This window comes from Lepidochelys kempii, chromosome 16 (assembly GCF_965140285.1).
Source record: "Lepidochelys kempii isolate rLepKem1 chromosome 16, rLepKem1.hap1, whole genome shotgun sequence".
NCBI classification, from domain to species: domain Eukaryota; kingdom Metazoa; phylum Chordata; order Testudines; family Cheloniidae; genus Lepidochelys; species Lepidochelys kempii.
This window is the reverse complement of record NC_136395.1, coordinates 25,432,099-25,455,585: the sequence shown is the minus strand read 5'-3', so window position 1 is coordinate 25,455,585 and position 23,487 is coordinate 25,432,099. Positions and strand designations below refer to the sequence as shown.

Sequence of the window (23,487 nt, the reverse complement as noted above, 5' to 3'; positions counted from 1 at the left end):
CAGGAGCATAAGTCTCATTGAAAGACAATGGGGCTTAGGCTTGTAAGAGTCCAAGTCACTTTTGAAAATGGGTCTTAGGCTTCTGAAAACTTGACACCAGGCTCGTGTGCACTCTCCTTCTCCTGCAGTTAGGCAGTGAACTGCTTGGAGCTTCATAACTTAATCCAAACCTTTGATTCACAATTTGGTGACTACAGAAGCGTTTCATTCATGTTCACATTAGTTTCCATCATTTTCCTGTTGGCTACTTGCAGAAAAGCTGTCAGTGCTTTTCATGATCCTGTCACTGATGCATTGCAGAAATGCTGGAATTGTTTCCATCAGTCTCTGTTCCCTGGCTACAGTAGGGGGTGGTGGTGGGTTAGGCATGAAAATATCACTGTAATTTTTCAGACATGTGTCATTTCCAGGAAGCAAGGTGGTCGGACCTTATGTGGTGTGATGAGAATTGGTTTGGTTGCAAAGGGCTTGCTGATAAAGGATGACATGGATTTGGAGCTGGTTCTCATGTGCAAAGAAAAACCCACAAAGACCTTGTTATATACAGTCAAAGACAATCTCCCAATCCAAGTTCAGGTAAGTTAATTTTGGGTAAGTCCTCCAGCTCTGATTGATAGTATTGCAAGACATATTCAGCTAAAAGCTGCACTGGGTAAAAGCTGAAATTAATTTGATACCAAGAAAAATACAAGCGGTAAAGGTGCAGAGAGCAAAGACTGTACTTAGAATCTAGGACAGCGGCTAGAGCCTGCGATACCTTAACCAGATGGATAGAAAGGCTATCCTCAAAGCGTTCTTCCCTAGTCCTTGTTCTTGACATCAGTCCTGCTACGCCCTCCCGCTAACCTTCCTATTGGAGAATTCACCCATCTGTACTCTTCCCTGCTCTCACTCGTAACACAGAAACTAAATGGGATCTTAGATCTCCCTTCTCCTGAGCATGTCAGTCTGGCTCACTCTGCCCTGTGTGTTTCCAGTGTGTTGAACTTCCCCGTTACAGAAGCTTTGTCCCTCAGCTCTGTTTCAGTCTAAACTCCCCTGTGATTCTTAAGTGACAATAGGTAAGGTTCAGAGTTTGTCATGGTTATTTTTAGTAAAAGTCATCAACGGGTCGTGGGCAATAAACAGAAATTCACGGGAGCCTGTAATCTGTCTGTGACTTGACTAAAAATAACTGGGTGGTGCAGGGGCTGGTGGAGAAGGAATGACAGCTGGAGCCCCACCACCGCCAGGGGCAGGCACATGGTCCTGACTCTGACCCCAGCCACAGCTACCGAGGCAGTTGGGGGGTGGGGGAACGCACAGCTCCCGTTCCAGCTGCAGGTACAGGGGTGGCAGAGGGAGGAACGCAGTGTCCCGGCCACAGTCATGGGGGTGGGGAACGCACAACCCTGGCTTCAGTTCCAGCTGCAGGGAAGGGGTGCACAGCTCTGGCTCTAGCCCCAGCTTCAGCTGCTGACAGCTGAAACCGAAGAAGTCATGGAGGTCCGGTAAAGTCACGGAATCCTGAATCATACCCTTAACAAGAGGCCATTCTGAGCGGTCAGTGGTCCCGGATCACAATGAATCCTTGATGTGTAGTTAGTATTAATTTGTACCTTTTTGTTTTGGTGTGTAAAAAAGCATCCTGTGAACAGATGCAGCCAGTACCACCTCTTTTTAAGGGAACCCAGGGCTATAGCTTCCTTTGACATATCCCTGGGCCTGAATAATTAGTCCGGCCTGAAGCCCATGGCAGGGCGCTATTGCCTAGAGACTGTGCCCCAACAAATACCTGTCGCAAGTAGCTCTTTCTAAAGTAGGTGATGAAACTCATTCTCCCTCCTTTCTGGTTTGCTTTCTTGTCTCATGTTTGTTTCCACATACAGCGTACACGTTTCTACCATTCTTGGGAGCTATGCTTTCCATTGTTCATTTGTTTGCACACAAGTGTTCAGGTTATATGGAGGCCTACTCTGCAGACACAGCCATCTCTGGAGCTGGGACCTGGTGGGGACATGTGGGGTAGTGGAGAGGTTATGTTGCCTGCCTGTAACAGTGTTTTTTCTGGAGGAAGTAAGTGCCCTAGATTTATCTCCCCATTTGTAAAGACGTGGTGATTAGAAAGGGTAACTCTTACATGCTCTCAGTGGTTCCAGTTCTCTAAACTGGTCCATGTGGATGGACCCCATCTCCTACAGAGTCCCGTTGAAGCCAGTGCGGCTCCATGTAGGTGCCGAGGTCTTGTCCAGGCAGATTGGCTGGTAGGATTGGAGCCATTTATTCGTTTGCATCTGCTGCTAATTGTCAGGATGGTGGTAGACTGCCAGGGGGTTTGCATTTAGAGGCAGCACTGCTGAGAGTTAGATACTGTAAGAGCTACAATTGCTGGCAAGTAATTCACCCTTTGGCAGCTTCAAAAGACGACTGATCATTGTCTGCACAGTGAGTGGGACACTGTAGTGCATTTATGCGGCCACCATTTAGCATTTTTCTGGTGAACAGCTGTTTGCGTTTTTAAAAATTATTTACGACTTCATCAACTCTTAGCTGAGGGTGGAGGGACAGTGCCTGGCAGAGCCTGTGTATTACAGCATTGCAAGTTCAGGGGTCATCTGCAAGGGGCAAATCTTTCTTTAGGAGGTGCTTCCTTTACCATGGTTGAGTGGGGATTTTTGAAAGTGTTTCTTGATGCCTTTCAGAAACTTACAGAAGAGAAGTACCAGGTGGAGCAGTGTGTGAACGAGGCAGCTATTATTATTCGTCACACAAAGGAGCCCACCCTAACACTGAAGGTGATACTTACATCCCCTCTCATTCGTGAGGAAACGGAGAAGAAGGACGGAGGTATATAGAGAGAGTCGTTTTTCTGCTTCCCTCAGAGTTTTCTCCTAAATGCTTTCTGACCGTGTAGCATAGGGTTCGTTAGGGAGTGAGGTCTCATTTTTATTGTATACTGTGTGTCATCATTAGCGTGGCTCACCTTGATAGGTTACAATGATTATTCTTTAAACAGTCAGCAACCATTTAATTTTCACATAAATGTATGTAAAATTCCATTTGCTGTGCACAGACAGCATTATTATAGCCTTGACTCAGACACCAATTAGATCTTATCTGAAAGAAAGCAGAACTAGTTATTAGTTAATAATTAAGCAGTGCCTGCACAGTCCTGTTTTTAAATTAAATCAGTCAAATTGGACTGGTTCATAAAATTATTCCTATTGTATAAAAACTGCTCTCTTAAAATGCAGTTCCTACAAAGCTGTGTCTCTTCCTGGCACACAGATTTTGCTAATTATTGTTGTGTATGTGTATTTCTGTCTTTAAGGTAAGAACTTCTTAACTAGGATACAGTTGAAGTTAAATCTAAAATACTGCACTTCACTTCTGAAGTTAATGTTGTACCTACTGTCCTGAATGTAAAAATATATTTGGAAAATTATGCATCCTAATTCCTCCCCATCCATTCTTCCCTCTCTGCTGGGGACTTGCAACTTGGCCACAAGAAACTCTTAAGAAGCGTTGACTCTTAACATCTACGAGACTGGAAAGAAACCAAGAGTAACACAGAGCGAATGTAGCCGTGTTTTATTTTATTGTAATCTTCTTGTCAATAATTTCTGCTTCCGCTTCCCAAACCTGTGCTTAGAACTTTCCACTGGATGATGTCAGACCTTTGACCAACTGGCCACTCTCTGTCATGACACCTGAGGCAGCTGGGCCCATGTGGGCTAGGGAACTCCCTATTGCTCTTTTCCCATTTCTAGACTTGCCACAAGTCCCTTTGCTTATTTCCCTTCCCACATGAAATACCAATACACTGAGAAATGTTGGTCAGTTTCTCTTCATTTTGTGGGGAGAGGGCAGGAAGGATTGATTTTCAAGTGAAATACAGAACTTAGACAGCAGTTGGAAGTGCAAGAATCTTGCAGTAGAAATGAATAGCAAAGATTCATTAATAAAAATGTCCCAGAATTCCCAAATCACTAATGGGGCTCTTGTGCAGAAACACAATTGTTTTTCTTTAAAACAAAAGCCAGATATTTGCAGACTGCTGCACTTTTTCTTCAACTTCCCGGCAAGTGCTGAGTTGAGGTTTGTTTCCATTGCAACAGATACACGCTTGTGAGACCGAGCACAAAAATTTATGGCAAGGTATTTTTAACATCACTATGTGCATGCACTTTTGCACAAATGTTTCTTCCTGTGTGATCCCTTACAGGAAAGGATGGTGCCTTCATCTGCTGGAATAGAAACCTGGACTTCATTAATTTGGGACTTGTCTGCTCAGATGAATGAGGACATGAATTTTCATGCTTTCTTGTTTTACTATATTTGTCGTTTTGTTACTGATTTAGGATCTTAAAATATTTTTCAAAATTTTGTTCAAAAACCTTGCAGTTCAACTTTTAAGTATAAGGATAGTCTCTGCAAATTTGTGATAGAGCTGTTGTTAGATCCACCCTTACCATAAAACTGATGATGATAGAGTGGTTAACACACCTGGTTCTGAAGTCCCAGATTCTTTTGTAGTTGGCTTCAGTTTCTGTGACGTTCACTCTCTAGTTTATCTGAACAAAGAAAACTTGTAATATTCCCCTTCATAAGTTAATCATTTTTTCTTATTGTATTAAGTAACCAGCTAGAGGGGGAAAAGTGAAAATTTTTCAGCTATCTACAACCACTTCTAGTCACTTTGAGCCATTTTGGATTTACTAAGTGAATAAAGTTTCAAATCTAATATCAAGGAGAAATATTTAGAAAAGCTATTCAGGAAAAAAAATTTAATATAAAGGGAAAATATTGCAACCCTTCTTTTGATGCTCCTGGACAAAGCCAGCTAAATACAGGTGTATTTCATATGCCATTTTAAAAACTATTCCTCGCTTTTCTTATTTACTTTTTTCTGATAGAAAAGCTTTTCAAGTTCTTCATAATTTGCTTTTCATCTTGCTAGTAAGATGAGCCATTCTATTCCGGCTGCTGCTTTTCTCTTTGTTCCTTAGTTGGCAGCAGACTACTAGTATGCTAAGAGGCTGGGCGAAACTGACCAAGATTTCCAGCAGTATGGTTTGATTATAGTCACTAATCTATCCTCTAACCAAATAAGCAAGATTAGGTGCAATGGAATTCTTTATCAGTGCTTCCATTTGTTCTGTAGGAATGTCGTGTGTACCTTCATGCCCTGATGTCAGAATGCAGAGAACAAACATTCCTGGGTTTCTCTTTAGTCTCCCCCCCTCTTTTTTTTGGAGAAGTGTTAATGCTTAAAATCTGGTGGGTGTTATATTTGTTTTTGCTGCTCGGTAGTAAAAGCAAATACTAGACCAGTGCGTGTGCATTTCAGTATTCCTTCCAAGCGATCCCCTTGGAGCCATTGTACAAGCTCTGTTTTCTCCTTGTTAATGGAGAGGTCAAACGTTTGAATCTGGTGCATTCTGCGTCAGAATGAAATTTATGGCCTCGGCAAGTTTTTAATATCACTCGTGTCCACCAAAGAACAGGATCTCTGTGAATTAGGCTTTCTCAGTGCCACTCTGCAAATAGTTGCAGTTACTGAACATGTACGTTCAAAATAAGAAGTAACTTCAGCCACCCAAATAAGATGGTGCTGAAAACAACTGAGTTCAGTAACTGAGCAACTGCTTCATAATCAGTCTGACACCCAGGACCTCAGTGGGCAGAGAGTCCACAAGTGCCCTTGAAGGACCTGCAGCGCAAGCCACAGATTTGCCTCCTCTCCAGAAAGTAGCCATGGTAGCTATACACTAACAATGTTGGCAGGGGAGATTATCGAAGGACTCGTTCTGTATGTGTTGCAGGCTCTGAATTAATGGCTGTTTTGTTTGTTTTTTTTAACAAACTCCTCAGTGCTGAGTGTCATTTTTTAGAACTAAAAAAGGAAAAGAAGAAAGCTCCTCATACATGTTGAAAACTTTGATTGAGTCTCACTTTCCTGACTAGCAGAGCATGAAGAAACATGCCATTCTAATGAGGATGTCAAAAGGGAGTCTGCTGCAAGTTGCTCACCCCTCTTCACTGCCTGTTCTCTCCATCTTTCTGTTTAACAGAATCTTGCACCAAATGTTGACTGCCTGCAACTTCTGCAAAAGCTGCCCTGGAAACTCAAGGGTTAATGTAATGAATGCACTATTTTCAAAGGCATCCGTGACTCTGGCCTCTTTAAATAATCTCTAATGAGCGTCAGCATGCCACTGCAAAAGTAGGCTGTTGGTTGTATTTATGCTGAGTTACACTGAAGCCTGTTTAGTCACCTGTACAGTAATAGACAATACACCATGTTCTGGTTTATAAGTTAGTGGTAAAATTTAGTTTGCTTCATCAACAGTTGTAACATACTCTAGCAAAATGTTGTACAATCTTAGTTAGAAATAGGACTTAATGGACTTGCAAATTCACCGTAATTACTAAAATTGAACACATTTTGCAGTCAGTCAACCTTTGCCATTTCTAATTTTTAAAGAAGATTCTAATCACTCATTGACAGTAGCTGTTTTAAGCTTTAAGCAGATGTTTATATTGTCCACAGTAAGGGGTTTTGTTACAGAAACATTTAAAGATTTGTAACAAATGTTGCACTTTCATATCCATAAAATACAATTTTCTTCTTGTAAACGAAGATGCAGAGGAAATTTGAAAGTAAAAGTCTTAAATTCCAAAGTCATGATGCAAAGTGACCTTTTGTGCTTGTAAACAAATACCTGCTAATCCCGTAGAAGACTTTGCAGCTCTGATTGGGAGGACAGGAGTGGAGATGAATTTTAGCAATGCGATTATGTTGATGAGGGTAACAAGAAACAATGCAAATATCTGCTGCGAAGTTCATCAGGGTCAGAAAATAAGCATATCGCACTTCAGTCCTTCGCTGGGAGCAGAGCCAACAGATACAAACTAAACCCACAAGCTATCAAACAAGATGTCTCTGTTTCTGTTGAGCTTTACACTCTTGTTTTTCATTACCTTTTATCCATCATGATGTAATGGCTACAGCTTTGCTAGAGCAGTCTCCCTAGCCAACTGCATAGGAAATGAGGCCGTTTTAATATTAAAATAGTAATACCATGCAGCGTAACCTGTAAAAACAAATGGCAGCTGGAATATTAGCTGTAGGGGTGTGGGTGGGTATGCAGTGTATACAGTGGTATAAATTTTTCCCCTGCTTCTCCTAAGTAAAATTTAATGTTTTGCGAGATACTGACCTGGCATGCATCTACAAGCTGGTTTGGGTTCTGTATTTCAGTCAGCCCCAAACGGCTATCTCTGTACAAATGCACATGAATTAGCTGTTATGAATTATGAAAAACAGTATTTTTCTACATTACTGCCAATTTCAAGAGAAGCAATAGAATAGATTCCTAAGAACAGCATGTATTTATTCAAGGGTCATTTTGAACTGTGGGTTGGTTTAGTTCCCAGTATGTGCTCATATGTCAGCTAAATGCTATTGACTAAGGAAGTTAGCCCTTGATCCTGCAGAGATACTTAGATGTGTGTAATTCTACTCATGAGGTAGTATAATCACATGAATGAAGTTAGGCATGGGGTTTATGAGTTTACAGAATCAGGGTTTTAATAATTTGTTCCTTTAAAAAACGAGAAAAATAATTTCTTATAGAACTAGATGTGATTGCTAGAAGCACTTGGTAGCATGTTGGATTTAAAAAGGTGGGGGGAGTGTAAAACTTAACAGAAGATTTCAGTCTTTTGTGTGTCAACTCCTACTTTAGTTAGACAACTTCTGTTGCTGTTGGGAAGAGAAGATTTTTATGAAAGAAAAAATCTTGAAATTGTTAACAGGATCTAGAAGTTTTACAACTTCTTTGCTGCTTTCATTTGTTACCTGGTTACACACAACACTACAGTTGGAGTGCAAGAACTTGTGTATCAAAATGTAAAGTGCACATTAACACAAGTTCTTTTTTTCTCCAATTCATTTATATTGGGTTAATATTGAAGAGAAATACACTTCTCCACTGTTAATTGCTGTGGCTTTGATAAAGATAAACTGGAAGTATCTTCAAATTTTCAGAAGGCACCTCAAAATCATTCCTTAATGCTTCCTGCCTCTGAGGCAAACTTTCTCCTTCAAGAAAATCTTCCCCTTGTTGAGAAGGTTGCTGTCAGTTAGTAATTCTGTGCTGATTTTATGCACCTGGAATAAAACCACAAACGGGAGGGAGGAACGAAAGAAGGAAAAGTGCTACATAGCTATTTTCTGCCCTGAAATGTGTTCTACATTTTTAATAAGATCCCAGATTGTCTGTAGAGTGGCCATCGATTCTGTATAAGAAGTGAATGCCTTTTGCTTCTGTTGCACATGTGCACAGTTACTACCTTTTTAATGGCTTGTTTGAATTAAATAACACCGTGCACTTAAAAAAAATTAATTTTTTTCTGGGAGTCTTATTAGCTCATTGAGATGCTGCCGCTCGTTATGTACTGTGACAGAAACCCCTTGGTCAAATTGTATCTGTCTCTTTTTATCCCATTTTACCAGTAGACAATGTTGCGATGAAAGATCCTCCGGACTTATTGGACAGGCAGAAATGCCTGGAGGCCTTGGCCTCTCTGCGGCACGCCAAATGGTTTCAGGTTGGCTATTTGTTCTTATCTTGTTGTTGTTGTAGCCTTATGAGGGTTAATTTGAGACACTTCTAAGTTTAATGCCTTTTTTAATTTCTGTCTAGCCCCTCTAGAATTTAGAATTCTGAGCGCTGTTCTGTAAAAGCGGCGACACTAGGTAGCTAGCCAACTGGTCTAGAGTTGTCATGAGGCTACAAAAGCAATTTTAACATTATGCTTCTTTTTTACTGTTAAGCCTGCCTTCCTATAAAACGCAGTATTTTGCTTTTATGTAACTTCATTTGTTTTGCATGAAACCGATTAAGTGCTAATTAGTAATCATGTTAAAGAACCTATGCCAGGACTCTGTACATTTTAAAAAGCAAAATTGAAGGCTGGATTTCAGCAGGTGTATTGGAACCATTTTGTTTGTTTTAGGCCAGGGCAAATGGACTAAAATCATGTGTAATTGTTCTACGTATTCTCCGTGATTTGTGCAACAGAGTCCCCACGTGGGCACCGCTAAAGGGATGGGTAAGTGTGGAACAAGAGTCAGATAGCAACTAGGTTTGAAAAGTCAGACCTTCAGTAAATGGCCAGGGCGTCTTATGAGGGCTATAGAGTGGGCATGTGGATCTCAGTTCCCTGCTTCCCTTTCCCTCGTCACACCCATTAAAACAATCTTTGGTTTAAAAAATTGCCTGTGGAGCTGAGGAGGGAGAGGGCAGCGTGTGTCCATTTCAGTAACTCTGTATGGTGCCTGGAAACCATGGTGATGGACGGGGTCAGCAGGGCCTCGTGTGTGCTGCGGAATCCACCCCTTGCCATAGAAATCTGACACTTTTAAAAGCCTCTCGCTGCCATGGCTGGCGCAGGTGTAACCTTGGAAACATGAGCTCAGTGTAAGCTGACGCAGTGGAGTTGGTGGGACCCTCCTGCTGGGAAAAGCTGCACACTGCAGAAATCCCCAGGTGAACAAACGCCCTGGGGTCACTAGGAGCAGCGCCTCATCCCCATTTGAAATGACATCTTGTGTTTAACTGCCGCCACGCTCCAGCACCTGTACTAATTCTAATTTAATGTCTTTTAGCCACTAGAGCTTATATGTGAAAAATCTATAGGTACTTGTAATAGACCCTTGGGCGCTGGGGAGGCCTTAAGACGAGTGATGGAGTGTTTGGCGTCTGGAATTCTGCTTCCTGGTAAGGGCCCACAATAAATTCAGACACACCAAAGATGGATCGTGCCTCTGTTTTGAAATGTACATGTTTTCAATTCTTGCATGTTCTAAAATGCCTATTCTCAGGAGCAGCAAGCAGGAGGCTTAGCATGTGGATTGTTTGCAAGACATTGAGAAGCTCCATGATTAACGTAAAAATATATTGTCCCTCTTAATAGTTGTGGCGTTCCTACGCTGTGGCACTAATGATGTTACAATGCCTGCTGGGGGTGGAGTGTTGACATTAGAGTGACTATTGGGGAGTTAGAGAGAAGACGATGGGCCAGACGCTCAGCTAGTGTATAGGAGTGTTTTGAAATCAGTAGTTCTCCCAGGTTTTAAAACGCCACTGCCAAATTCTTAGCCGTTGGTGCCTCTGTCTTGTGTGTGCAGTGTTGACAACAACAATTTAAACGGCCCTTCTCATTTAGGGGGTAAAACCTTAGGATTTGCTTGTTTCTAAGGCTGTTTCAGTCCCCGTTGAGGTAGAGGGGGGCTCTGCACACTCATCGGAGAGTAGAATTTAGCTCTTGTGACTTCCATTTGACTCCAGCAGTCATTTGGTTGGTGTTTCTGACATGTTCTGAACTGTCTGTTTTCCCCCTTGTAGGTGGCCCTGGCCTGCATGATCCCTGTGAGCGGGAGCCAACAGATGCTTTGTCCTATATGACCGTGCAGCAAAAAGAAGCCATTACACACAGTGCTCAGGTAGAAAACCTCTGCTTCCAGGAATCTAAGTGTCATTTCTGCTGAAGAACGTCTGATTTACAGCATTCAGTTTACCCCTTTGCTCAGGATGGCTTCTTTCTTGCAGTAGAATCATGGCAGCTGTTCTCATGCCCTGCACGGGAGGGATTAAATAAAGGTTTTGAGAATATAGGAGTTCTGTTATGAATGAAATCTTCTCCTTGAGAAGGCCAGCTGAAAGCCTGTGCTTCGTGTAGGTCCCACTTTAAGTACCTGTGGTGCATAGGTCCTGTGCTGGTGCTCTGAACGGGGGTGAATTTCATACAGTGTATCCTAGAAGTGGCTGTTTCTATTATCTCTAATTAACCCTTTCCATAGAGATTTGAGTCCTTCCTCATAGGAGAGATGTTGATCCTGCGTCTAGAGTTTTAATCAGAAGTTCAGACACCTGGGCAGAGCATTGCAGTGATGTGTCTCGTTTCTGCTTTTCCCTAGCACGCGCTCAGGCTATCAGCCTTTGGTCAGATCTATAAGGTGCTTGAAATGGACCCTCTCCCATCAAATAAATCCTTTCAGAAATATTCCTGGTCAGTTACTGACAAAGAAGGTGAGTCCAGACTGTCTCTTGGGGAAATGTTGTTAAAAACACAAACCGGATGTAACCTGGGTGCTAAACTGAGTCTTTGGAACATAGCTTGGTGAAATTCTGGGTTATGTGCTGTGTGTGTCAAAGAACTTTTCTTTTTAAAAAAAAAAATGGTTATAATATTAGAGGAAAATCTATCCGTGGTCTCTAGTCACTAAATAATAGAACTTACAAAAGAACATGGAAAATATAACCGCTGCAGTGTAGCATGTGGTTTTCTTCTGATGTATGTCCTCCTTGCGGCCTGGGGAGTGAAAATAATGCATGTCTCTTATGCTAGGGGAGCAAGAACCTTTAGACAAGCCAAAATGAGCAATATTAGGTCAGTGTCCTTGCTCAGATTCACTGCAAAGAATTCCTTAGAGAAAATGGTAAAGTAAAATAAAATTGTCCTAAAAAACTATCTCTAAGCACAGTATTGTTACAGTTTTTATCTTGAACTATATTATTTTTTAAAAAAAAAGTAGATTTCCATAGTCTGAACCAGTGGTGGTCCAAATATCCAAACAATACATCAGGCAATCCTCGTAGCTCCATCTGTCTCACCCACTCTTAGACCCTGAAATGAATGTTAAGGATATTTTCTAACCAGAATTAAAATGGTGCAGTGATGTTCAATTCGGTTTTCTGGGAGGCCAAATCAGGCATTGCTCAAACCTCGGAGGGCTCTTCCAGTGTTTGCTCTCTAGTGAAAGCATGCCAATTCTTTGCCTGGCTGGAAGGGGTTAGCAGCCTGTGGTGCATGCGCTGAAGATGGCATGTTGGCTGATTTTTTTGAATGGCACACAGGGTGCTAGTCCAATTAGGGGCAGTTCATTTTCCCTTTACAATCATGCCATTTTACAAGTAAAATCTGTTCATCCAAATTTCAGCTCACCAAAAATCCTGAGTCTCTGAATGAGTAGTGTTTCCCCCAGGGTAGGGAGAAGGGAGTAGCTGCCGAAGACAGGAGCCTCCTTAATGCTACTTGAGTGCAGGGAGCTGGGAAAAAGGGGGGGCTGCGGGGGAGCTGGGAGAAACCTGGGGAGCAAGGAGTGACCCCGCCCCCGAGCCTGTCCCATCCCTGCCTCTTGCTCCCAGATCCCTGCTGTAGGGATGGCCTACTACCTGGCTCCAGTTCTCCCTACCTGATCCTAGCTGCAGTGTCCCCATGCTGACCTGCCTCTCCCCTGGGCTGGCACCTGCTGGTGTGGAGGATGCTGTGTAGCCGGAGAGGGAAAGGGATCTCCTGGCAGGGGAGCCCAGGGGCTGGAGCCCAGGAGCCAGGTAGTGGGACTGCCCTTAGAGTGGAGCCCCTAGCAGGGAGCAGGATGGAACAGCTGACGATGAGCAGGATAACCAGAACGACTTGTGGGCCAGATGTGGCCAATATGCTGCTAACTGAAGAACACTGCTGTAGAGGTTTAGATATCAGAGACTTTAGAACAGGCAGTTCGGATCAAGGTGAGTGGAACAAGCCAAAGGACTTGCTCCCTGTCATAAAGTTGCTAAAGTCCACATGAAAGATTAATTCTAAAGCATTTTTAAAAATTATTCCTCTTTTCCACTCTCTTTGGCATTTCAGTTTCACTGGTTATGTTAGCATAGTTCCTTTAGTTGGATCTGATTAATGCATTCTGTTAGACCATTTGCTCAATCCAGGCCATTTTATAATTGAGAGCTCATGTCTTTGGAGTTGGAGCATTGTCACAGAAATAATAGTTTCGTGTCACTTGATAATGGTGAGGCCAGTTCTAGCCATTTATTTTTAAAATGAGAACATTGATCCAGTGACACTATTACAGGGACTTTATTTCTATTATGGCAAATGATGGAGGTAGAGATGCTTTTTTTCCCCATCTGATGGATGCTGAGCTCAGGAGAAGTATTGACATACTGTATTCTGATAGATCTGTTGTGTATTTCAGCTGGAGGTAGCTTATCTTTAAAAACACAATGAGATTGAATGAGGAAGACAGGTTTGTTTTGTTTGTTTGTTTTTTGGTCCCGCTACTGTTGATATCTAAAATGTTAGCAGCCCTACAGTCTGGTGGGCAGGCACATTTGAGATATAAAATAATGTAAATGAAATACAATACTAAAGAGACAGTGATTTCTCTGGCACTGAGCGTTAAGATTTATTTACTGAACCAAAGCTGCCTCCAATTACAGAAACTTTTGAAGTTTGCTGAAATACAAAGTCAGTGTTGGATTTTGCTTTTCCTGGATCTCTGACTTCAGCTCCCCTAAAGAATGTTGACTTTTAAAATAAAACTTCAACTGTTGGACTTAAGAAATCTCTTGCAGAGATTTCCAGATATTTGCGATGATGATTAGAATAAATGTAACACTATCTATAGGCCTTACTATTGATATTTGAGCTGGTAAGGAAGTGGAGGTTTGAATGTGATTTGATTGGCTAATGTTGCCAAGTTCAGTACTGTGGACCTCTGCAGGCAACAGTGGAAACTTAAAGACTCCCCACATGACCTTCTGCCGCCAGTTATAAGCTAACGCTTTCTTCTATGTAGAAATATAAATTCTTTAACAATCACCTGTCAGGGTCTGTATTTATTATAAGGTTAACGTCAAAGCAGAAAGTAATGGGACTAATCAGACAGGTGCTATGGGATTGTTGCCTTGTTTTCCGCTATCTATTAAATCCATATTACAAGAAGAACTGTCTTTTAGGTGCTGGCTCCTCTGCTCTGAAAAGGCCATTTGAAGATGGATTAGGGGATGATAAAGATCCAAATAAAAAGATGAAGCGCAACTTGAGGAAAAGTAAGTGCAGCTTTTATCTGTTCTGACTTCAAGGAGCCATTGTTGGTTATAGTAGGAGCTGAGACAAAAACTTCTTGGTGTTTGTGTGGAACGGCATGTGAAATTGTGGAATGAAGTGTGTGTTCTCAATCCCACTGTGCTCAGAACTTCAAACTCCTCTGCTTCAAATTGGGTTTCAATTTCTTTGCACACATTTGACTGACTGACTGACTCACGTCACTGATGAGGTTACTCCAGCAGGTGATATTAAAACTTAGGTTGTCCAAAGAATTCGGGTATTTTATTTGTAATGTCTGGCAGCTGTCTCTCAAACAGCCTCAGACCAAGACCTCAAATATGTAGAACTGATTGTTCACATCCCACATTTGGGACAGGAGATAGGTGCTGATTCCATTGACAGATCACCTGTATTGTATATACGAACCAGGAGTTTTTTCTGGATTATTGTGAACAAATCACTCCTGGTGCCTAGTTTCATGTGGAATCCGGCTGCAGGTAGCACTCACAGTATCGTATGACCTATGAAATTCCATATCAAGTTGTGGCAGCCAGGAAGAACATGCAGGGGAATGGTCTAAAGGGATTGAGTAGTAATGGTCATGATCCACTGGGGGAGTGAATGGCTGGAGGCTTCATTCATTCATGTTTATATAGCGCACTTAACTGCTCAGGTGGATGGTGCTTTAGAAATGCAAAATGTTTCCCTTCTCCATTTCTTTTGTTAATCTTTTTTTTCCTTCCCACCCTCTCCCATAATAGTCCTAGACAGTAAAGCAATCGATCTCATGAACGCTCTGATGAGACTGAACCAAATCAGGCCAGGGCTTCAGTATAAGCTTCTGTCGCAGTCGGGTCCAGTCCATGCCCCAGTCTTCACAATGTCTGTAGATGTTGATGGTACGACCTATGAAGCATCAGGACCTTCTAAGAAAACAGCTAAGCTCCATGTGGCAGTGAAGGTAAGGCAGAGACTTGAATATGAATTAAGTTGATAATTCCAGCCCCAGATCCTGGAAAACACAGAACGAATATGATCAGAACTATCAATGGGGAAACCCTCTAAGGAGAGGCAGTGTGGATCAAACCTGCTATCTTGAGACTTTTCAAAGTGCTCTGGCACGTCCAGATCCCATGGTGAACAGGTAAGAGGGGAAAAGTGAACTGAGCTGTCCAAGCCTCTAGAGGTCGGTGAGTGAGTATGAGTGGGTTCTGTGTTTTGGTTTTTTTGGTTGCCCTTGCTAGTTACTAGTATGATGGCTCATCCTTCCATTGTTCCCATTCCCCTCACCTCTGCCTGTCCCTATCTTTGGGTTGTGAGCTCCTTGGAGCAGGGACCTTCTCATCTTGAGTGTTCGGAAATCACCTAGCACATCTTAGGTGCTACAGTAAATAGAGGGTGGTGAATCACAATAGTCTATCAGTATGAGGCAGCCTGAGCCATACCCCATTGTTCCCCTTTCCAGAGGCTCCGTGGGAGAAAGCTGGAGTTGGTAAAACAGTGAGACTTGAGTTGGTGTCTAGTAAATAAAAAAGGCCACCATAGTCATCCCCATATAAATTCGTAGATAGATTAGGGTCTGCTGTACCAGACATTCCCTGTGTGCATTGCTGAGGAGGGAGGAAAAGTTGTCTGCAAACTGCAAAAACAAAATGAGAATCTGAGTGCGCAGAGCTGCAATTACAAGAACAAACCCATCTGTCATTATCTGTGCTTCCTTTCATGTATTTTGAGTGAACTTCCTTTTCAGAAGGTTCATCTGGCAACTTTCAGTTTTCCTTTGATTTAGGAGTTTGAAAATCCCATTGTCCCTTTGCTTTCATGCTCAAAGCGCCCAAAAGTATTTGACAGAATGTATCATTCTGCAGGAGATGTGGCTTTGTATGTGTCCTCCCATCCCATCGTCCTTACACCTACATTTTGCCCCAATAATTATTCTCTTTTCTTAATACCATTAAGAATTCTGCCTTGAAAATCAGGATCTTATCTCTGCCCTCCTCCCGCAGGGCCCCTCTGTGGTTCCTGGCTGGAGCATCCCATAGCCCTATTTTCCCCAAATTTACCCACCCACCCTGTGAGTTATGCTTTGGAACCACCCTCTTTCAAGCTGAGGACCAGCTGGCAGGCCGGCCCTGCAGAGCCCAGCATTGCTGCTCCCTGGCAGCCCACGCCCTGCTTGCTCACACACCAAGAGATTGTAGGGCTAAATTAGGATGTTTCCATTTTTAGGGTTCACTGTTTATATACTTAAAGCTCTAAATCTGTAGCTGTCTTTGACAGGCAAGTGATGGTGTTGCACCCCCGAACGGGGCGGGGAGGAATGGAGCTGTCTGTGACTGCGGTACTTGCCCCGACCAACCTTTGGGGCAGGGAAAAGGGGGCTGGAGCTGCCTGGGCCCTTTGATTGGAGGGGAATATTTATTTATGCTGTTTCCAGTTCCATGTTCAGTGTTTGGCATCCGTAGGCATGTCTGCAAGCTTTGCTTTTGAGACCAAACTTTCAGAGGGGGCCTCAGCTTGGCCTCAGAGTCCGTTCACACCTACATTTTTGTGCCCACTGAACACATCTGCATAGGCAGACCAGGGAGTCAGTCACAGAACTGCCTGACCTGCCGCATCAGTGTGCGTGATGGGGGAGAGTGCCCCCTCTCTTCTGGAGACCCCTTGGGGAAAGTGTTTGGCTGTGACAAAATCAGGTTCTGTGCTTCTCTCCTACAAAGTGGCTGATTTGAAAGCAGCCTGGGGACAGCCCAGGAGGTTTGAAGTACTTCATGTTCCTGTCCAGATAAAATAGCCAATTACTCCCTTACATCTCCATTAGCCTGGGTCTCCTTTACTGATTCACTGCCAGGCACACCTCAGATCAGGCCACCCCTACAGCACTGAGAGGGAGGTGCATCTTTGGTTATGTTTGTCAGCTGATGTTCTTGGACCAGCTGCAGATGGGAATCCTTTTCAGTCCTAGATTCCAGCCGTGCTGTGTTCGAGCCAAGATTTTTATCTTTAGGCTGCACGTTACCATTTGCTTAGGGTTACCATATTTCAGGTTCCCAAAAACCTGAACACTGCAGGGGGAGGGAAATACAGTTGGGGGTGCTGGAGGGCGTACTTGTGGCAGGGGGTACTCACTGGAGGTGGGGGGCAGCGTCGTTCCCTGTCACAAAAGCAGGGCCCAGCCGTAAGTCAGTGCCCAGGGCACCAGCCCAGGATGCTGCGACAGTCATCGGTCAGCGCCTCCCTGCAGGATCACTTCCCCAAGGCTGAGAGCTGGGGCCTGGGTGAGCAGGATCCGGCAGCTCTGACTTGCAGGGGAATGGTCCCATCGGGAGTCTTTCTGAGCTGCAGCTTGTCTGCTCTGCAAAAACCCAGGATGTTGCCTGTTGTTTGAAAACCCTACCTGGACAGAGAAGAAAGCAGGCTCAAAAAAAAGAGGTTCTGTCTGGGAAAACCCAGGCATACGGTAACTCCTGCATTTGTTGCCACTTTGGAAACTGAAAACAGTTAACATCTGGGCTTGATGCTACATGTGTAGCATCCTATATTGCAGATGGCCTGGTGCCTCAGTTCCTATGAGACGCTTTGTCCTTGCTCTGCAAACTTGTATATGCTGAGCTCAAAGGAACTTAAGATGCAAAACAGAATGTCTTGGTCACGCTGTCAAGTAGTATTACATAGTGGATGTGGTCTAACTGGAGTTGTAAATAGTAAACTACTTTGCATATAGATCCTGTATTTTATAGGTTGAATTTTAATCCCATATTATACATGGGAACCTCCGTTTGGAAAATGGTATTTATGAACTGCTGGTGCATTTGACACTGGAAACTCTCCATTATATTTTGCAGCTTAGGAAGGGTGGGGCCCATTTTCCCATTAGTACTTGATTTTTGCTGTTTTTAACTGGGTGAAAAATGAACTTCAAAGTGAGTTACCTCGTGAAGTGTATGTGACCTTTTTACTGCTGTATAATCAATCAGCCTTGCATTCACTTCCAAACCCCAAACTGGTTTTACATCTTGTTTAATGTCGTTTGGTATAGGTATTACAAGCAATGGGCTACCCAACTGGCTTTGATGCAGATATTGAGTGCATGAGCTCTGATGAAAAATCAGATACCGAAGGCAAAAATGAGACTGTCTCTTCAAACTCGAGCAATAATACTGGAAATTCTACAATTGACACCTCCTCTACCTTGGAGGTGGGTATTCACTGGAAAACACAGTGACAGAGCGCTTTCCATGAGGACAATGGTCTTGTGTAGTTAAGGCACTGGATTGGGAATCAAGAGAGCAGGTTTCAATTCCCATCTCTGCCACAGACTGCCAGTGAGACCATGGGCAAATCCCTTCCATCTCTCTGTGCCTCTGTTCCTGAGCCATAACGTGAGGATCTTTCTCTCTCTCTCTCTCTCTCTCTCGTCATATTTAGACTGTGAGCTCTTTAGGGTAAGACAGTCTTACTATGCACCTAGGACGCTGAGGCCTCAATCTTGGCACACTTGTAAGACAAATAAGTAACAAGTGTAATGTTTTTCTATTTTATAACATAATTCATTGTTTGGAGCTGTTTTTATATTAAAAGTACCTATAGATTGGTAGAAGTGCAGAAAAGTAACAAACTGAATAGGGATGCATTTAAATAATGTGAAAGGCATTATCATGTCTTTAAATGTGTATTTATGAATTGACTAGAAAAATGCTACAGTCTAAAGTTACGCTAGCTTAATTTTGGGACTTGTAGCTTAATTAAGGAACTCTAAAGAGCAAATTGTGCTTCTATTTTCCCACTGAATTTGTGGGAAATGTAGTATTCCCTGAAGGACCAAATGCCTTAACTTGACCACTCTATGCTGAATGTTTCCAAGAGTCCAGTTGAAAGGGGTCTGCAGTATGTTATTAATTAAATATTTTCTTAAACCATTTCCAATATTTACATAGTTGTCATGAGCTGACAAACCAAGCAATTCAGAGTTCTCTCTTAGGGTGTGTCTGTACTGCGATTAAAAACCTACGGGCGCAGAGTCTCGGGTCAGTTGACTCAGGCTTGTGGGGCTTGGGCCTCAGTGTAGATGAGCCCACGCTGGAGCCCACGCTCTGAGACCCAATGAGCCCGGGCCCAAGTGTCTACACTGCAATTTTATAGCCCCGTAAACTAAGTCCACTGTCCCTGGCCAGCCGCAGCCATGCTGTGGGCCTTTTATTGCAGTGTAGACATACTCTTAGACTCTATTCTCCCCATCTCCATTTGTACCACCATTCTTCATAATCATCCCGAGGAATTCTAGAAGCGTGTTTGTGTTAAGCGTGGAAGCGAGAGCTTTAATTTGAATTTTCATTGCTGTAGCTGATACCTTTGTGATGCACTCAGGAGGTTGTGCAGATAAATAGATATAGAATTTTGCCTTATTTTTAGATATAATGCTCCTTTCAAATGTAAGTGCTTTTTTGCTATACATATAAATTTAAGTAATCTGCCTGCTCTATAGATGCTTTTCAGTACATTGAAATGTGGATTTCTTCATAACTTAACCAATTTAGATAATGTGACTTCAAACTTAGAGCCAGACTATGTATAATCACTAAGGCTGAGATTTTGTCAGTTATTTTTAGTGAAAGTCACGGACAGGTCATGGGCAATAAACAATAAATCGCAAAAGCCCGAGGTGCCCCTCCCAGGTGATGAAGTCTTGGAGGACATGTAAAATCCCGGACTTCTGTGACCAACTCATAGCCTTAATAATCATTGTGAGCCAAGGTGCCTAGCGTAGCCCTCACTGGAAATGCCAAGGTCAGGGCAGGTTGCAAAAAGGAGAGCAGATACTCCCAAGACTGTAGGTAACACTGAAGTTCTACTCCCCAACCAGTCACAAACTGCTTCTGATCCCCACCCTGGTTACCAAGAAGAAGAAGGAGGGGGGGGGGGAAAAACCACACAGCCCCTTTATTGCATTCCAGTTTCAGACTCCCAATCAGCACCTAGGTGCAGTAAGGTGAAAAGTTATTTTAAAAATTCTGCTCACTATACAAAATGTTCTTCTGACCCCAAAGGGCCAGCCACATTGACAGGTCATAGAGTAGCAGCCGTGTTAGTCTGTATCCGCAAAAAGAAAAGGAGGACTTGTGGCACCTTAGAGACTAACAAATTTATTGGAGCATTAAATATAAATAAATTTGTTAGTCTCTAAGGTGCCACAAGTCCTCCTTTTCTTATTCCCAGGTCAGTATTAGGTTGGATCTTTCCCAAAATCCCATGCTGTCAGCCAATCCTTTGGCATCTAAAACTACAGGTTTACTATGAAGAAAAAAGGACAAGAAGAGTTGTTAAATGATAAAACAATTACATACATACATGGACTCTGAAGTCTTTGTATCAGGTTCTTAGCAGTGTTGGTGAGTTTGCTGGCTTGAAAGTCCCTCTGGAATACATCCACAGCTTGGATGGGTCATTCAGTCCTTTGTTCAGAGCTTCAGTTTGTAGAAAAGTTACTCCAGAAGTAAGAAGCAGGAATGAAGAAAAAATGGAGAAGATGCAGCTGCCTTTTATAGTCTTTTGCCATGCGGCTTGTCTTTCCTTTGTTTCAAACACAAGCTGCCCAGCACATCCCCTGGAGTGCCTTAGAGTTCTGTCCATAGGCATGCCCCTGCATGCCTTGCTGAGTCATAAGATGTAGCCCTGACCCTTTCAATGAGTTCAGTGTATAGTTGATGTCCCTGGATGAGCCATCAAGCAGGCTGGGCAGTGTTGATGCCAATCTGTCTGGGGATGTCACCCTGATGCACAGCACAAGTTCGGAAATACGGATATACCCTAAATATCTATAACTTACAACACAAAGATAATACAAACATATAAACAAGATTACCGTATCTAGTGAATTATAACTTTTCCGATGATACCTTACATGGTATATCTAGTAAGGTTCATTGCACTTTTATAATATTGGTATCAACAATATTATAAAATGTCTCCCATATTCCATACAGCATCACAATCATATAAGCCTTTTTAACCCTGTTTTAAAAAGAACTAGAATCATTTAGATGGTTTTTAACTAAAGGCAAATCGTAACTGTTTTTCATGTAAAAAGTTAGAAATGTTTGCAAGGGCTAAGGTTTTCAAAAGTGACTCAGGATTTTGGGTGCCTAAATTGAGATACCTTAAAGGGACCTTATTTTCAGAGGGCAGGTGCCTCGAGTTGGGTACTTGACACTTCTGAAAATCTTGGCCTGGCTCTCCTAATTTTCTTTGTTCTTCTCACTTTTCAGTATCTGCTTTGGTGCCTCCAGCACAGCAGACTATAATGCAGTCTAATATGCTGGTGTACTGGCTCTTTGTGTCTGTATTTCTAACCCAAGATAACAGCTATATCTACTAAAAGAAAAGGAGGACTTGAGGCACCTTAGAGACTAACCGATTTATTTGAGCATAAGCTTTCGTGAGCTACATCTACATCCGATGAAGTGAGCTGTAGCTCACGAAAGCTCATGCTCAAATAAATCAGTTAATCTCTAAGGTGCCACAAGTCCTCCTTTTCTTTTTGCGAATACAGACTAACACGGCTGTTACTCTGAAACCAGCTATATCTACTGTGATGTGTGACCTACACTCTGTGGTTTCCCCAGTCAGAGATTGGAAGTGCCAAAGGGATGGTTAGATGAGGCAGTAGAGATGTGTGGAGCTGGGAAAGCCAGTCCCCTTCTGTTTAGTAGCAGAGAGTTACTTTCAAGAAACTTGACACCTTGACGGTCTGTCCTTCAGCCTGGGTGCCCTTTGAGTCTAGGCTCCCGGGGCAGCCAGCAGCATGACGCTCCGTGCTGCGATGTGAAGGTAATCGCAATTGGTCATGGAGACACCGACTGCCTGGCTAGCTGCCTGCTGCGCTTGAAAATGAGCGGGTGGCAGTATTTTATTTTATTTTATTTTTTAAATGGTTCATCCCTCCGCTTTCCTTGGGGGCGGGGCTTCATATCTGCTGTTCTGGTGCAGCAGGTTGTGCTGAAGCTCTGACAACGCTGTGTCTCTGTTGCCGGTCCGTCCCTAGAGAGCCTGCTAAGGCGGATGTATCAGGAAGAACTGGCTGTTGCAGAAACACAAAAGGAAGATGATTAATACTGGCGTTTTCCAGGTGGGCAGCCAGACTGTCCAGGTGGGCAGCTGTTATAGGCAGACATGCTGTAGATGTGTGTCTGCCATTCAGAGTTGTTACGGTTATAATATATCTTGTCTCTGTAGGTAAGAACTCAGGGCCCTATCCTCACAGCAAGTGGCAAAAACCCAGTGATGGAGCTAAATGAAAAAAGAAGAGGTCTTAAGTATGAGCTCATCTCTGAGACAGGTGGGAGCCATGATAAGCGCTTTGTAATGGAGGTGAGTGAAGCAGTGCTCGGAAATCTGCAGGTGGTTTTGCTGACCGTGCTTCAGTCCTCTTGGTAGCTTTCATTTGCCACTTAATGTTATTCCAGAGCCTTACTGTTCGTTCTCTTCCACAAGAGGGATGGTAACCTTTTCAGGTTCCTGTATCTCCCAGTGCCAGGATGACTGTGGAGATGGCAGGGGAATGTTCTCTTTGCCCTAGGTAATTCAGCAAGGAGGATTTGGTTATGAAAGCCCCTAAACACATCACATCCCTGCCCTGCCATGGGGAGAGGGCAGCTGAGTAACGAAAACCACTACCCACTGTGTGTCATGGATGGGTCCTGGCAGCCCTGTATGGGTGCCCTGATTTGATCCTCTTGTTGCCAGCCTAGCAGGAGTTAGGAATGATGTAACAGAGAGAGCCCATTCAGTCTCTGGCTCATTTTACTCTGCAGCAGCAGGTTCTTGGGCTGACATAGAATCAGCATTGATGGTCTCTAAAGAGAGTACAAGGTAGCTCTCTTTAGCCAAAGGGTAGCCATAATGCAGGTTCTTGAAGATGATGGAGGTGCAAAGCTGATTGATTAGGGTTGTAGGTGCCCCAAAAATGTTGTGGGGTTTGGGGATCATTTAAAAGTATAATTTTGGGTGAGATATAAAGCTAAGGTCCTGCTCACCAAAGACTTCATGGCAACCTTCCCAAATACCAGCGAGTTAATCCCTGCCAAATTCCATCCCAAGTAAATGTATTTTACCTCTTTAAATTCCCCGTTCAGTTTCAAGTTGATATGGGATTCCTAACTTCTGTCCTGTTAATCAGCTGTATTTCAGAAGTGGTTAGTGGCTCAAGTGGTCACTACCTATCACATGGAGCTACTGGGTTTAATTAGCTCTCGATTGTGGAGTGCTTTGAACTCACTGGAGGAAAAACAAGTTAGTTTCACCCATAACTGGACTTGTTGTTGAAGTTTTTTTTATAAATGACTCATGATTCTAGCTGGGATCTGGTTGTCAATATGAGTTGTCGTTCCCACCAGGAAAAGTACTGGCTCTAAATTAACCTCTTGGCTTTAGGTAGAAGTAGATGGGCAGAAGTTCAGAGGCGCAGGTCCAAATAAGAAGGTGGCAAAAGCGAGCGCTGCTTTAGCAGCACTTGAGAAACTCTTTTCTGGGCCTAATGCAGCCAACAATAAGAAAAAGAAGATTCTCCCTCAGGTAAGAATCCCCAGTTGCCTTGTATAGTTAGCACCATTA

At 43.1% G+C, this 23,487-nt stretch overlaps 1 protein-coding gene across 6 annotated transcripts in view; it reads left to right on the top strand.

Moving 5' to 3' along the window:
* Nucleotides 1-23,487, top strand: part of STRBP (spermatid perinuclear RNA binding protein) — a 100,366-nt gene that overhangs the window by 53,664 nt on the left and 23,215 nt on the right. For 3 of the 6 annotated variants that reach the window (XM_073314528.2, XM_073314529.2, XM_073314530.1), the window contains exons 4-15: nt 411-576; nt 2,682-2,826; nt 8,501-8,595; nt 9,004-9,099; nt 9,656-9,767; nt 10,395-10,492; nt 10,967-11,078; nt 13,788-13,880; nt 14,640-14,839; nt 17,918-18,076; nt 22,111-22,245; nt 23,308-23,448. In XM_073314528.2, coding sequence (XP_073170629.1) covers nt 411-576; nt 2,682-2,826; nt 8,501-8,595; nt 9,004-9,099; nt 9,656-9,767; nt 10,395-10,492; nt 10,967-11,078; nt 13,788-13,880; nt 14,640-14,839; nt 17,918-18,076; nt 22,111-22,245; nt 23,308-23,448 — 1,552 coding nt within the window. Of the gene's footprint in view, nt 1-393; nt 577-2,681; nt 2,827-8,500; nt 8,596-9,003; nt 9,100-9,655; nt 9,768-10,394; nt 10,493-10,966; nt 11,079-13,787; nt 13,881-14,639; nt 14,840-17,917; nt 18,077-22,110; nt 22,246-23,307; nt 23,449-23,487 lie in introns of all 6 variants that reach the window. The other 3 variants (XM_073314533.2, XM_073314532.2, XM_073314531.2) reach the window with 3 other exon arrangements.